The 14673-nt window shown below is 48.3% G+C and overlaps 1 protein-coding gene across 2 annotated transcripts in view; it reads left to right on the plus strand.

Moving 5' to 3' along the window:
- The window catches only part of URB1 (URB1 ribosome biogenesis homolog), a 55774-nt gene that overhangs the window by 28544 nt on the left and 12557 nt on the right, over positions 1–14673 (plus strand). For both annotated transcript variants that reach the window (XM_080918705.1, XM_080918706.1), the window contains exons 20-30: positions 688–894; positions 1915–2094; positions 3299–4151; positions 4658–4856; positions 5359–5545; positions 8707–8765; positions 10446–10639; positions 11807–11917; positions 12028–12091; positions 12895–13066; positions 13315–13423. In XM_080918705.1, coding sequence (XP_080774831.1) covers positions 688–894; positions 1915–2094; positions 3299–4151; positions 4658–4856; positions 5359–5545; positions 8707–8765; positions 10446–10639; positions 11807–11917; positions 12028–12091; positions 12895–13066; positions 13315–13423 — 2335 coding nt within the window. The remainder of the gene's footprint in view (positions 1–687; positions 895–1914; positions 2095–3298; positions 4152–4657; positions 4857–5358; positions 5546–8706; positions 8766–10445; positions 10640–11806; positions 11918–12027; positions 12092–12894; positions 13067–13314; positions 13424–14673) is intronic.

Raw genomic sequence — 14673 nt, forward strand, 5'->3', positions numbered from 1 at the left:
GTGTTGATGTCCACCCTCTGTTAAGTGGGTCACAGCTGGATTCAATCTTCGTGGTATTTATTTAAACCTGGCTGCCAGGCTCTGATCATGTCGTGACCTACCTAGCAGGTGTGGAGTGAGATCCTGAGACTCAGCCTTTGTCCCTCTGCCTTAAGTAATACTTGTCCTCAGACCATGCTTGGAGAGCCACTGAGCTTCTGGACCCAGTGCCTAAGCTCATTGGCTGAAGGAAGTCATGTGTTCTGGGTCACGTGTAGATTTGGCTGGCAGCTTGGTTATAAGTGAATAACTTCTGTTTGGAGCAGGACTGTTCTGGATTCTTCTTTTCCTTTACCTACCCCCGCCCCAAGCCTTTGGACAAGATATTCTGGGGTGGGCACGTAGCTTGCAGTAGGCCTTTGCTTTGGGTGGGATGCTTTTCTAGTTTGCAGCAATTCATCCTGGCAGTGCAGTGATCAGATCCCATGCCTGAGGCAGGCACTCCTCACTGAAAGGTCTGTTCGTACTGAGTGCTGGTCTGTGCATCCTGTCAGTGCTGGGATGGAGTTCCCTTGAATACAGTGCCACACTGCCCTGCATGCTTAGTGTGAAATGCCCTTCATTACACATTACCACACTTGCCAACAGTGAGTGCAGCCTTTGCTTCTGAGGTAATTTGTTTCCGTTCTATCCTTTTTGATCCCTCAGCCAGTACAGGTATCCAGTAGCTCATCGCCCTCATCTTCCTGCTTCTCCACCTTGCTGCAAACAGCATATGAAAGCCGGACACTTGGGGATAAGAATGTCCAGAAACAGCTTCTAGCCTTCGTCCCACGCCTCGCTCTGCAGCACATACTGCGCTCAGCCAAGCAGGTACTGCTGTACCTCAAGAGCACTGTGGATAACTTCAGCCAGGTCAGTGCCTTCCCTTCTCCTCCCGCCACGTGCAGAGCATGTGCTTTTCTGAGTCTGCACCACAGGGAGGGACAGGAATCCTGATAATGCCACAAGGCAGACCCCAGTTCTAGAACCTGACTCTTGCCTCCTCGAGCAGCCGTGCGGAGACAGTGGTGCCCTTCTGCCTGCTAGTGTATGTGCTCAGGACAAGGCCCTGCCTGTGCTCGCCTGCTCATAGCAGCGTGGCCAAGTCTTGTCGTTCCCGGTTTGTAATTCTAGTAGCTCACTGTTGAACCTTTGCGGATGTGCTTTTACACTTCCTTACCTTAGGTTTGGATGTTGACCCATTCCCCTTATTTAAAAAAAAAAAAAAAAAAAAAAACAGAAACAAAAGCTGGGTAGTGGTGGCACATTACATTTAATCCCAGCACTCAGGAGGCAGAGGCAGGCTGATCTCTGTGAGTTCCAGGACAGCCAAGGCTACACAGAGAAACCCTGTCTCAGAAAATCAACACCTCCCTTTTCCCCCCCAAAAACAACCTTAATACATTTATTTACTTCCTTAGTTACTGTTGATTTATGTGTACATGCATACGTGTGGAGGCCTGAGGCTGGCATGTAGGAGTTGATTTTCTCTCACAGTGTAGATCCTGGGGCCTGAACACAGGTTATCATGCTTGGTGACTAGTGCCTTTACCCAGTGAGCTGTCTTTTGCCTTACTTTAGCCAAAGTAACAGTTGTATTTCACTGAGGTTTAGGAAGATTGAGTTTCCTTTAACTCATGCTTCTATAAATAGCGAGTACATAGCCAAGTGCTCTCTTGTCTACAGCTTGGGCTAGCCTGGGGAAGAGTGGTGGTCAGATGGCCTATAGTTCTGGAGGAAGCCAATCTCCCATGAAAAGAAACTTGGAAACTGCCTGAGTCTTACCGTGTTGGTCTTCCCTCTAGTTTTCTGCTGTGAGTCCACAGGGGCCGGCAGTCACTGCTCTCTGACTGACCAGCCCTTCCTTGTCTGAGGGTCATGTGTTTCTTACAGCTGGGCAAAAGTGTGGGCCCAACTTTCCTTCAGTTCCTCCTGGATCTCCTCAAGCACCTGGTCACCCACTCCGAGGAGCTGGACGCCCAGAATAAGCAGAAGTTGGAGGCTGCCCGTGCCGAGTCTGACCTCTTTTTGGACATGGAGTCTGTAGCTTCACTTGAGGTGGCTAATGACAAGGTACTCCCCTCACCCCATGCAGCCTGTTAACATTTCCCACAAGGTTGCAGATACTGGCTGTTTCTGAGTTACATGTTCACTGTAGGAAAATAGAGAAGTGTAGAAAACTACACCTGAGATGTTGCAAGCCATCTATAACCCCTGTCCAGGGCGAGAGAGCAGCTTAATCTGGGTTCTTTCTTTCCAGTCAGTCCTCATGTCAGCCTTGTTTGTACCTGTGCCCACAGAGTGAGGTGCAGGTAACTTGTCCTGCTGACTGGGCACACTTATGCAGCAGCATTGTCTTGTCTGCAGTCTCCTGTCTCACTGGCCAGATGACTAGTTCTCCTGCAGCTTGTCAGGGAACGCCCAGTGGAGAGAAGTATGTTCTCGTTTTACAGTCCTACTTCCCCTGACTTCCACATTGACTTTCTGGGAGATGTGTCTCTGGTTTCTGTTTGGCAAAGCCTCATTGGAAAGGGAATAGGTCCCTTTACTTCCCTCAAAAATGAACATGGTAAAGAAACTTTTGTCCCTGGAAATTAGTAGACCATCTTCCAGGAATCATGTTTGGTAAGGCTATGAGAGATATACCTGGACTGCGTCATTCTCTAGCCTGCCTAGGAACTGTGTAGAACTCACCCAGGCCAAACTCATTTTGGGGGGCATCTGAAAGTAGAGACAGGGTTGACCTCAGTTCATAATGTGCTTTAGTCTCTGCCCTGCTTCCCCAAGGACGTTGTCTAACTCTGAACAGTCTGCCCCATTTGTTAGGCTATACCCATGGCCCTCTACCAGAGCTGTTCAGTAGAGCCAAGCCACCAGAGAGGCATGAGCAGGCAGCAGGTGACTGCTTTTACATGTTTCTACATGGCCATCCCCTCTGCTGAATGACAGGAAAAGGCAGTGTTGCTGTGTTATCTCTGCTCTGCTGGGTAATGACGTGCTGGTGACTAGGTGGGAACAAACTATGTTTGTTGTCACCGTTGTACAGGGAATAGATGAAAGGTGCAGCACACCCCAGAGGACTGTAGTGTCCTGACAACCCAAGTCAGGAGATGGCAAACTTGCCTGCGAGTGTCATTAAAAGTTGGGGCTAAGGATAGAGTGGGTTTGCAAAGTGTTTCTTGCAGCTTCACCGAGAACACAGAATACTTTTGGGTAGCTGTGGCCTCCCCCTGGCTCTGTGTGACGCATGAACTATGCCCTTGACTTTGTTTTGCAGACGGTAGAGGAGCTGCTGGTGGCCATCCTTAAACATCCCACACTGGAGACTTGGTTTCTAGCCCTGGAGCAGAAAGCCTTACCCCCACACACGCTCAGCCCTATTCTTGTGAAGCTCCTAGCAGCCCACTTCAGTGCAGGGGTCCTTCAGCTACTGGTGGCAAGTTCCCCAATTCTCCATAAACTGGGGCACTTGGGCCTTCTGGCAAAGTACTCGGAAGCCATAACCCAAAGTGTCTTGAGAGAGCTCGGCTCTCGAACAGTGAACTCAGCCACGACACCAAAGACCCTGCTTCAGCTGCAGGCCCTGAGAGAACTGCACCCATACATGGAAGGTGCCCAGATCCGAGAAGTCACCCTGGCCCTACTGGGCCTGCCAGAGGCCCACTTGCTGACTCAGCAAGGCACACGGTTTCCCGGGAAAGAGAGACAACTTAGCAGTCTTGGAAAGACCCTGGTACAACTGCTGGCGAGCGGCCACCAGAACCGGCTTCAGAGCAGTGAGCTACTCTGGTGCGCCGAGTATGTGCGAGGCCTGGGGGCTCTGCTCCCCACTCTGGCTGAGCATGAGCTGGACACTGTATTCCTTCAGGCTCTTCAGAAGGACCCTGTGCTGGTCCCTGTGGTCCCAGCTGACCTTCTCGAGTACTGCCTGGTCCGACGGACAAAGGCAGTCCTGGGCATTGCCAGCCTACTCCTTGAGTACAGCAGCACCCACCTACTGAAATTTGAGCTGTGGTGTGGGCAGCCTGGTGTGGGGCCCATTCTGCAGGAGCACCTGGATGACTTCTTCCCCCTCATCCATGTCTACCTCCAGCACAGGGCACAAGGAAGCTTCACTCGGCCAACAGAAGGTATGGGAAGAACTGACTTTGGGCAACTTAGGAGTTTCCACCTAGAAAAGAAAATAGTTTGCCATCTTAAACCCTGTTACTTGTGTGTGGGCACAGTACAGTCCTCATCCTCACTGAGAAACTTGAGACATCTCAACATCCTGTCTCTTGACCTGAAGTAAGGTGCAGCCCCAGGTGCCTGCCTATCCATTCCTAATTTTAAAAGTGGGATGGGGTGGGCAGCCATTGGGGTGGTCTGGCTATTTCTGATTGAGCTGAAATTCCCATTCCTAAGGAAAGTTGTCGGTGAGTTCATACTGATTCTGGGCAGCATGAATTCAGCTCCCTCCCCCTGCTGAGCCTCAAGTCTGGCACCAACCACCTCCAACTCAGTCATTTATAGTGAACATAAAAGCAGTTTCCCTGTTGCTTTGTATTTGTGTCCATGGTGACAGGTGCTTCCTAAAGGAAGGCTTCCACACACATCGTCTTGTTCTAAGTACTCTGCGTTCTTTGTGTCTGCCTAGTATCCTCTGCTGTCACTCCTGTCTTGAGGGCGCTGTGGAGACAAGTGCGAGACAGGTTCCTTCATATTGCTGGGCCTTCCAAACATGCACCGCATCTGGAGGCCCTGGCCCAGCTCATTCCATTTGCAAGAACCAAAGATCTGCATGTTCTCATGGACCACTTACCCAGCCTGCTTCGGACTCTGAGTAATCACAAGAGGTAGGAGAGCCACGGCCATTGGATGGTGTTTCCCTTTTTAGTGTCACTTGTCTCTTTGGCGTATATAGTGAAAGTTAAGGAAAAGCATCTGTCACCTTGTATTAGTAGATACCGCAGCAGTTCTGACTAGAGCAGCCATCATGGCTGGAGAAGTGCATCTCTGCACATAGATGGCTGTGGCTGATGCCCTGGGAGCAGTGCTCTACTAGAGTGGCTTCCCCAGAAGTTGTTTTGCAGGGTCTAACTGGGGTGAGGTGATGTGGCTTCTGGTCTTCAGAGGGTGGAGAGGACAGAGTGCCACTAAGTGTTTCACTAACAGTTTTCAAAGAAAGCACCAGGCTCTGTATGTCACTAGTGCTGAGGTGGGGGGGGGGGGGCCTAGTTACAACTGAGTGGAGAGACTGACAGTGTGATGCTCAGTAAGACCGGCCAGTGGAAGTCTCTGTGCCACCATACAGCCCTTAGCAGTGTTGTGATCTGCCACCCTGGTCTCCTGCTGCAGCTGGATCGTGGCTGACTCTGTGTCAGCAGCCCTGGCAGAGTCAGCAGAGGAGCTGGGCTCCTGGAGGAAGACCCTCCTGCGGTCCTGTATACAGTGGCTGGCTGTGTCCTTCAGTGGCAGGGAGCGGGAAGATGAAAATACCCAGGAGCAAGAGAAGACAATGCTGCTCCGATTAAGCGAGTTGTTGGTAAGTGTCTCTCCCTAGAGATCTTGGCTGCATGCTAAGGGGACAGCAAGCCAGACAAGCCAAACTTGAAAGGTGCATTTCTAGCTGTGTGGTGTGAATATGGCTTCCTAAGAAGTGAGAGGAGCCGTGTCTAGGGGCAGAGTTGGGGTAGGAGGATACTGAATTTGTATGCCATCTTTTGGGAGTGGATGTTGGATCTTATCAGATTTTTTTCATCTACTGACATGTTATAGTCTGTTTCTTGATTAGTCTCTTAATAGGTTGAATTCTATTAGTTTTTTTGTATTTTTGGGATAACCTACATGATATATTATTGACATATATTGATCATAGTGTTTTAGTCTTGCTCTATTGTTGGATTTGATTTGCTAATAAGTTTTGTTAGGAGTTGTTGCTCCATTGTGCATAAGGAATAGTTGTGTTTAATTTGGTTTTACTCTGATGGATGCTTCTGTGTTGGGTAAGGCAGGCCTCATGGGATGAGTTGGGAAAAGTTTTACTGGGTTTGAAATTCAAAGCTGACAGTTTAGTTTTTCCTTAACTATTTTGTGGGTACTGCTGCCCTGTCTTCTGGGTTACTTTGTTTCTAGTTTAAAAAAAAAAAAAGAAGCAATCTGTCACTCTTACCCTCACTCATCAATACATGATGCCTTTTCCAAAACTGTCTGACCTTAGGGAGTTTTAAAAATGTGGGCTGAACAGTTTGCGTAAGATGGCCTCTGGGCTTCTCATCCCTAGTTTTTTATGCGTTGGCTTCAGTGAGCCATTTAGTCTGCAGCTTGGTAGTTGTTATAAGACGTAGAAACATTTCCATGTTTATTCCCTTCCATTCAAGTACCCCTGCCCTTTAAACTGGTTGTTGTTGTTGATAGTGGTGGTGTTTTCTGTTTTTTTGTCTTTTTATGGAAATAGTATCCCAAAAGCTCCTGTTAGCTCCAGAGGTGTGGCATATAGTTTCCAGGCGGGTCCGTACATTGGTTCATTGTGAAGCCCTGAGCAAAGCCCCAGGGCTTCAGAGGTATGTTGGATGTGTAGAGTTTCGGTCAGGACAGGTGTTTGCTTGAGTGGTTACCTTAATCTAGCTGCTTGATGTTTTTATTCCTGAGTTCATTACAAATCACAAAGTGCTGTATATCATATATATCGTGTGTGTGTGTGTGTGTGTGTGTGTGTGTGTGTGTGTGTGTGTGTGTGTGTGTAGAACTTTACAGCCTGTACTTCTAGACTTACTTTGTTATGTCACAGGTTTGTGAATTTAAAGTAACAGGAACCCAAACATGGAGTAACTTCAATGTGTATTATTCAGTATAGCTTCTCTGGGTTAAATAATACTTTGCAGACATGGGAGTGAGTAACTAGGCTTTTGTTTCTTAGTAGTATTCCATATATGATGTCTACCATCCCCAATGCCATGAAAATTTGAACTTCCTGTGTTTTGTGATTATAAAGCTAACAAATATACCTGCTACAGAAACCGTAGTGCAGAGCTGGGAGGGAACTGAATGGTGGAGTGCTGGCTTAGTGCTTGCAGGCCCCTTCGCTCCATCCACAGCCCCACCACCACAACCAGGAGAACCGCTGTACAGAAATGAGAAAACATTGAGAGGCCATTCCACCATGTTAGGTGAAGGATATCCTAGAGAGGTTATATATCTCTGCATGTATGTATTTGCGATAAAACCAAATTTAAGTGTTAATGGAACTGTGTGCAAGTCATGTGTAGCCTGGATTTTCAGGCATTGGTTTTGTTTGCTTTTTAACATGATAGCATGCATATGTCAGGCTTTTTCCCACACCACTGTCTGTGGACACATTTTGGTGTTGGCAGTGGCGCTAACCTCTTAGTAAAATGTGCTTAGCACACACTGTTGAGACCTGTGGGTGGCTTTCCATGATCTTCGCTGTTAAAAAGAGTGCTGTGATAAGTCCTGCATGGTACCTGGAGTAGTGAAGGCTTCTCATTTTCGTGACACCATGGGTGACAGTAGCAGGCACTGTTGGGCTCGCAGCCTGTAGCTGTGGTGCGTGTAGACGGCAGAGTGCCGGGAGCAGGTTGCTGCATCTGTGTAAGGACGTGGACAGGCGACGTGTGCTTTTTTCATCTGTGCGCTCTGGGGCCCATGCTGCCAGTTAGGGTGGGTCTTCACACTTCAGTTAACCCAAAGTAGAAACTCCCTCACAGAGGTGCCTGGGGTCTGACCTCTAGATTATCTAGATCTGGTCTAGGTTAGGGCTACCTGTCATAGTTTTGTCCAGGTCAGTTGCTGAAAAGGCACTTGCTGGGGTAGCAGGAACAGTCTTTAAGAATGGGATGAGTCAGAGAAGTCCCTCATGGAGGGGTCCAGTGCTCTGGGATTTCCTCCACACCCTTTCGAACTGAGGTCTCATGCATGGCTGGCCTGGTGGAGGCGACAGATGTGAACTGTACTTCACTGGTGCCTCAGCACCAGCATTGAGCCTCATGTTCCACAAACATCTTCCCTTTGTACACTGTTTCCTGGGTTGGGTTGGAGTGTCCCCTAAGTACTATCCACTGGTTGCTCAGTAAAGGGCTAACTGCAAATCCAACAGTGTTGCCTGAAAAGGTAGGCATGGAAATATAACAAGACCACTAGGGAAATGTCCTTTGCACGTTTGATGTATATGGGCGTGTTAGTAAGCTACCTTCGCTACTCTTTTAAAACAAAACAAAGGGTTGTGGCTCAGTGGGTAGAGCTTGCTCAGCATACACAGCCTGGTGGCCCACACCTGTGGTCATCACTCAGGAAGGAGGGCAGGATGGGTTGACGTTCAAGGCAGCTGCATAGTGAGTTCAGGGGGGGGGGGGCTGCGCGAGACCCTGTCTAAAGCCCTGTCTGGTTTGGATACTTGTTTATGTTTGCTGTAACTCCAGACTCTGTGTGTGTTAGTCCTTGTTGTAAGATCACTGTCCTGTCTCTGCCCTCTCGTCTCAGAGGGAGTGGTAGTAGGTGACAGGGGCAGCTGCTGTGGACAGACAGACTTAGTAGGAGGGACAGCGGGGTTCTTTGTAACCCTGATTCAGAAAGCTCTAAGAGGAACTGGAGGTAGGTCAGCTTCCCCCAAAGACTGCATGCTGGAGCCCTCCGTGTTTGCAGCTCACTGACATGTTTCATGTGCATTTTTGCTTGCTTTTTTTCTAGCATGCAGTTAAGGAGGTTGACCCTGGAGACTGGCAGCAGTTTGTGAAGACAGGACTCAAGTAAGCTGATTTCATTTTCTTGGTGCCGCTTATAGAGCTGTGGGCGTTCTGACCGTGCAGTCTTGTCGTAGAGTAGCAGTCACAGAGCAGCTGTCAGCCTTGTCTGTGAGAAGGAAACATCTTAAAAACGTGAACATGGAAGTGACATGCTATTGCTTGTCTGTCATGCAGCACTGGGAGGAAGTTCAAGTCATCATCCCCAGCTATATAGCAGGTTCAAGGCCAGCCTGGGCTGCGTGAGACTTTATCTCAAGAAAACAAAACAGGCTGGCAAGACGGCTCAGTATATAAAAAGTGCTTGCTGCCAAATCTGACCATCTGAGTTTGATTCTGGCCCAGGGGATACGTGGTCTTCTGGCCTTTATATGCATGCTGTGACATGTGCACACCCACACATAAACATACATTGTAAGCAAACCTGAAATGTAAGAAAGTAAAATGTCGAGATTATAATTGTACTCAAGCACAATGGGTGTCACATTGTCTGTGTTGTTCCTAATACATTTTCATCTGCCCACTTCACATTTGTCTCCAAGGCTCTGCTTATCTTGTGATTTTATTTATTTGTTCTTGTGGCACGGGGGTTGAACCTATGACCTTACAAATGCCGGGCAAGTATTTTATAGCACTGTTGTGTGGCAGAGTGTCTCACGGTGTGGTATAGTATCGCTGCATGTGTTTGGCATTTGGAACATTCATATCATTCTTTGTCTTTTCTAATTTAAGATATAGAGATCGGAAAGTCGTCAGTTTTACCACTGACTAGAATTCCGTCTTTAGACAGTGTGGTGGTTTATTTAGCAGCTCCCTGCTGGTGAACTTCTAGGCTGTTCCCTAAGCCATCTCCTCTGTTATGGCCCCTGCAGTGGCTCCCACATGTCTGTGGGAGCATATTGGCATCCACTTTATGTCCATGCCGGTGGGGACCTGCTGACTGTTAGTACCCACACACTTTGAGTGTCACTAGATGAGCAAAGTTGACTTTGTGCTCCCAGCAGGGAATGTGTAAGAGTTCATGTGACATCACTCACACAAATGTTACACAAGATAATGAACTACTACTAGTTCTTCTCTTTCTCTTCCTCCTTCTCTTCCTCTTCTTCCTCCCCTTCTTCCTCCTCCTCCTTCATGTAGGGACATGCTAATGCTCACATAGGGCTATAAGGATTTTTTATAATGGGTCTTTTAGTGGGTTGGAAGGGATTTAAGACATAGTTTGGTGCAGTTCAAATGGCTAAAGGACCAAGGCTGACCTGGGAGGGTCCACTGCAGAGTAATACCCTCGAACTCAGTGCTGCTGCCTGCTGGGTTAGCTAGACAGAAAGTCCTTTTGATGTCTGTCACAGAGATGACTGTGCCACATAAAGATGGCTGGTCAGCAGTCCTGTATCTGCTGGTGCTCCCCATGAGGTCGTGGCTCCTAGAAATGTACCTGTCTCAGTCTGTGCCAGTCTATTATGTGAGGTCTGTATCATGACAAATGTCCTCATGGTGTATATTAGTGATCCCTGTTGTGGTGTGCAGATAGAACTGTGATTAAACAGGTACAAAGAGTGTCACTGACAGACCCAGGTGACGAGTAATACGCAGCCCGCGATCCTCGCAAGTTTGTACTTTTGCTTGTTTCTTTAAAAATGAACCTTCCTTCATGACACTCTTTACCTTTGACTTGTCTCTCAGATTTCGGTACCAGGATCTCACCTTTTTGAAGACTCTGCTTAGTGCCACAAAGCTCCTGTATAGTCCAGAAAGCTCTGGACACACAAAACTTGTCCAGCTTTCAGTGGTCCACATGATGCTCACCCAGCATTCTCTGTTTCTGCCAACCATGTTGACATCTGACGAAAAGGAAACTCCAGACAGTCAAGTAAAAGGTGACCATGCACTCTGCCAGCCCTGCTCAGTGGTGGCTGCTTCATCCACACAGCCATACAACAGTGTGCCTCCCCATCTGTTTTCACAGTGTAATACAAGTGTCTATTAAATATCTGCGTCTACTAAATCCAGGGACCAGACATATTCCTGTGTCTTAAAAGTGACCCAGAAGTTGACACCTGTTTTGAAGGCTTTGGTCTGTGGAGGTTGTGTTGGGGCTCATGTGGCCCTGTGAGGAGCTGGTGTTAAGTCTGGGAATTGGGGACATTGAGAGGGATGGAAAACAGAAGTGGACACTTGTCTGGGAGGAGTGGATTAACTATTAATTTTATAGGGAAGATTGAACCTAAGCAGCTAGGGCTTGAACTTATGGAGAGAACTCATTGCTATGGAAGTTTCTGGGAACTGGAGAGATGGCTCAGTGGTTAAGAGCACTGACTGCTCTTCCAGAGGTCCCGAGTTTAATTCCCAGCAACCACATGGTGGCTCACAACCATCTGTAATGGGATCTGATGCCCTCTTCTGGTGTGTCTGAAGACAGCTACAGTGTACTCACATACATAAAATAAATAATCTTTTTTTAAAAAAGTCTTTCCAGCCAAGTTTGCACTGTCTCCAACTGTCTTCACCTCAGTTGGCATGCACTTTGTGCTTATGAGTCCTGAGTGCAGTGTAGTCTGCTTTGAATGCCAGAAGACAGTTCCCGCCCACTCAGAGTAACACTGTTTAGAGATAAAGCCATCACCCCGGACCTTACACATCAGCGCAGAGTTGGTCTGTCATAAACTGCTAAGTTGAAGACAGAAAACTGTTAGGTGCAGAGTATTGGTACAGACAATTAGAAATGGGCTCCGCATTCTGTGCAGGCAGGAGAGCACATGCTGGTGATTGTGGTGGAATAATTGAGGAGAATCTTGGGTTTCTTAAAATTGGTGGGGGCAGTAGAGCCTCAGCTTAAGCCCTGTGAGTCCTAGAAAGATGGTGATTGTGAAGATGGGTTTATTCGAAGGGTGCCTGTGATCCTGGGGAGAGGGCTGGATGGAGGCCCAAAGCCCAGCCTAACTCAGAAAGGACAGTTGCAACTTTGAGGGCTTGCTGCAGGCACCCAACTCTGCTGTCCTGAAACTGGGTCTCCACGGTGCTTATGTCCCTGTTGTTTCTTGCAGAAACCCTGCTGGACCTGATGTCCACATTGGTGAGGATGTGCCCTTCTGTCTGTGAGAGCAGCCACTTTGCTGTGCTACTTGGGACCTACAGTGCCACCCTCAGTGTCTTGGGTGAGGAGAACCAGATGGCCAGACTGTGTGGGCAGGGCTACTAGGGTGTACCCTCTTGTGTATTTGAGGTACACTGAAGGTCCTGAAAGTGTCCTTTATTTGTCCTCTAGACCAGAAGATTTTACTTCTCCTTCGAGCATATGAGCAGAACAACCTCAGCCTCATCAGTTTCAGGTGAGTGTTGGGTTGACAGGTAGATCTGAGGACAGAGCACTGGGCACCCCAGGCCACCGATGCAGCCCTCGCCACAGAGCAGATTCGAGCTTCAACTTCAAGACTTCATTCCTTTTGTTGCTGTTGTTTGAAAGTTTTATTAGTGTTTATACTTCCTTATGTTTATGCATGTAGGCATATGTGTGGAATGGCACACCTGGGAGTCAAGAGCAAGCCTCTGTGTAAATGTCAGCAGGAGCCAGACTCACGGCATAGCACTTGCCATATCTCATGGGCCTCTGGGAGTGTAGGGGATTATGGGGTTGCACAGGGTGGGCTCTCCAGGCAGGGTTGCTCTAAGGTCAGGATCCTGTAGTTGCTTTAGCCTGCCTTGGAGCCATGTACCGTCACGCAGAGCACAGTTCTGCTACAGCAACCAGCAAGTGAGTGACCATGCAGCTTCCCAGTCTTTCCGGTGCCCTTCTCCCCAGGCACAGGACGTGGCCATGTACGCTATGGGATCATTGCACAGATGAGGTAAATTAATGCAAGCATGTAGGCTAAGAATCTGGCCACGTACCTCAGGAGCAGTGTGTGGATGCTGGCTTACGTTGTCATCACCAGCTGTCCCTGTCCCCTCAGCAGCACCATCACTGCCGATTTCAGAAGCTGTGTTGGGTATTAAGCGATAGAGTATGCACGCTTACCCAGAGCAGCACGTGGCATAGGCTCTGTACAGTCCTGACTGATGCGCATGTTGGGGTTGTTCTCAGTTCTGTTTCTGGTGAGTCCTGCAACCAGTCTGCTCTCTTGTCTGGCTCTAGGGTTCTGCTGTGGGGTCCAGCAGCTGTGGAACATCACAAGACATGCCGGAGCCTGGGCAAGTCGCTTTGGCAGCAGCCAAGCGTTGGGGACATCCTCCGCCTGCTGGATCCAGACCGGATGATGCAGACCATCCTGCACTTCCCGCTGTGCCGGAAGCTGCTGCCCACTGAGGTGTGGTGCTGCTTTTCTCCCTCCTTACCATGTCAACTTTTACAGGGGTACACACAGGACCCCAGTGTCTGGTCACACGGTTTTATTACCCCCACAAGCTTGAAGCAGCTCTCAAAGACCACATTATCATGTGTGATCTCTACTTTTCATAGCAGTGCTTATGCTTTATGGACTCTGCCCGTGGGTCAGCATTCGGATGGTCGGCATCCAGCAGGTTGACCACATGTTGTTGGCTTGCACTGTTCCAGGACTCAGCGGAACCACTGGTGTTGAAGGACAAGACTGTGAGGGTGGACCTCGGCGGCCTCTATGACCCCTGCTTTCTTCTCCACCTCTTCGGGGAACTGACCAGGCCAGGTGAGTGTGCTGCCTTCCATGGTCAGACTGCTCTTAATCATTGTCATGGCTCCCAGGTAGGTCCTGAATCAGGAGGAACTATCCTTTTAGGGTTTGTGTCAGTCAGTCTGTCTGTCTATTTTGAATACATGGCTGGGTTCTTTGTACTAAATCCGGGACACAGTGGCACAGTGCACCTGAGCTGATCTGCTTTCTCTCCCTTTCAGTCGTTAGAGACCTATGGTTTGTTTGTTAGTTTTTTAATTAGTAATTATTACTGTGCTTAGGACATTTAGCACACACACCACAGCACACATGTAAGGGTCCAAGAACCACTTTAAGAAGTTGGTTTTATGCTTTATTGTGACTCCCAGGCTTCAGATTCAAGTTGACAGGCTTTGCAACAAGCATCTCTAAGTTATCCACTAAGTCATCTTGCCTCCCATAGGTTTATTTATTGTTATTTTCAAGGTCTTTATCTGTACTTAATGGAAGAACAAGATTTTTTCCCCCAGAATTGAGAATTTAATTATTTTTTAGTGTTGGATAATAACATTTAAATTTTGGAATTCAGGTGATAGAAGAAATAGTTTAAGGCACACAGTAGACTTCTGTGGGTTCCTTTTTATTTCATGCGTGTATATATGTACATGGGTGTAACCAAAGGCACCAGCAGTCTGTTTGCAGTTCCACTGAACCAAGTGTTGCCGACTCTGTCCTAAGTCAGGCCCCAGATGCTTCTGTATTACTGTTCCACTTTCAGCCCATTGTGGGGACAGGAACCTGTTTTCATAACCTTGCTACCTCCCCTCTTTGAGTCCTTGGCCAAGAAACAGGGCCAACCAAGGCTGTTTCCAATGGCAGTGACAGATGTTTTTTCCACAGCAGATCTTGTGTTAGACAGAATGGGGCTGTCGTCTGCAGCTCCTGACTCATACCTGCCAAGGCAGCTGGCACAGCCTGATCTGAGTGCCCCTGCCAGGTGTAGGAGCTGTGTACCAGCCGTGAACACAGCTCTCTGTAGAGCCTTCTCCAGTTCCTGACTGAGATGCTGTATAAAAGGAGGCTGAGGAACACTCGCTGGTGCTCCTGGAGCAGAACCACAGTCCGTCTGTCTGCACTAAACCTGGGTGCTTTGGTTTTACCCGTGGTTATTGTCCTGCTAAGTCATCTCGGGATTTTAGAGCTGGTTTTAGAAGGTCAAATTACTGTTCAAGTGGTTCTTAGAACAGCCTGTGTAGCCACTTTTAAATAACCAGTAATATTTTCAG

The sequence above is a fragment of the Micromys minutus genome (assembly GCF_963924665.1).
Source record: "Micromys minutus genome assembly, chromosome: 7".
Taxonomy (NCBI): domain Eukaryota; kingdom Metazoa; phylum Chordata; class Mammalia; order Rodentia; family Muridae; genus Micromys; species Micromys minutus.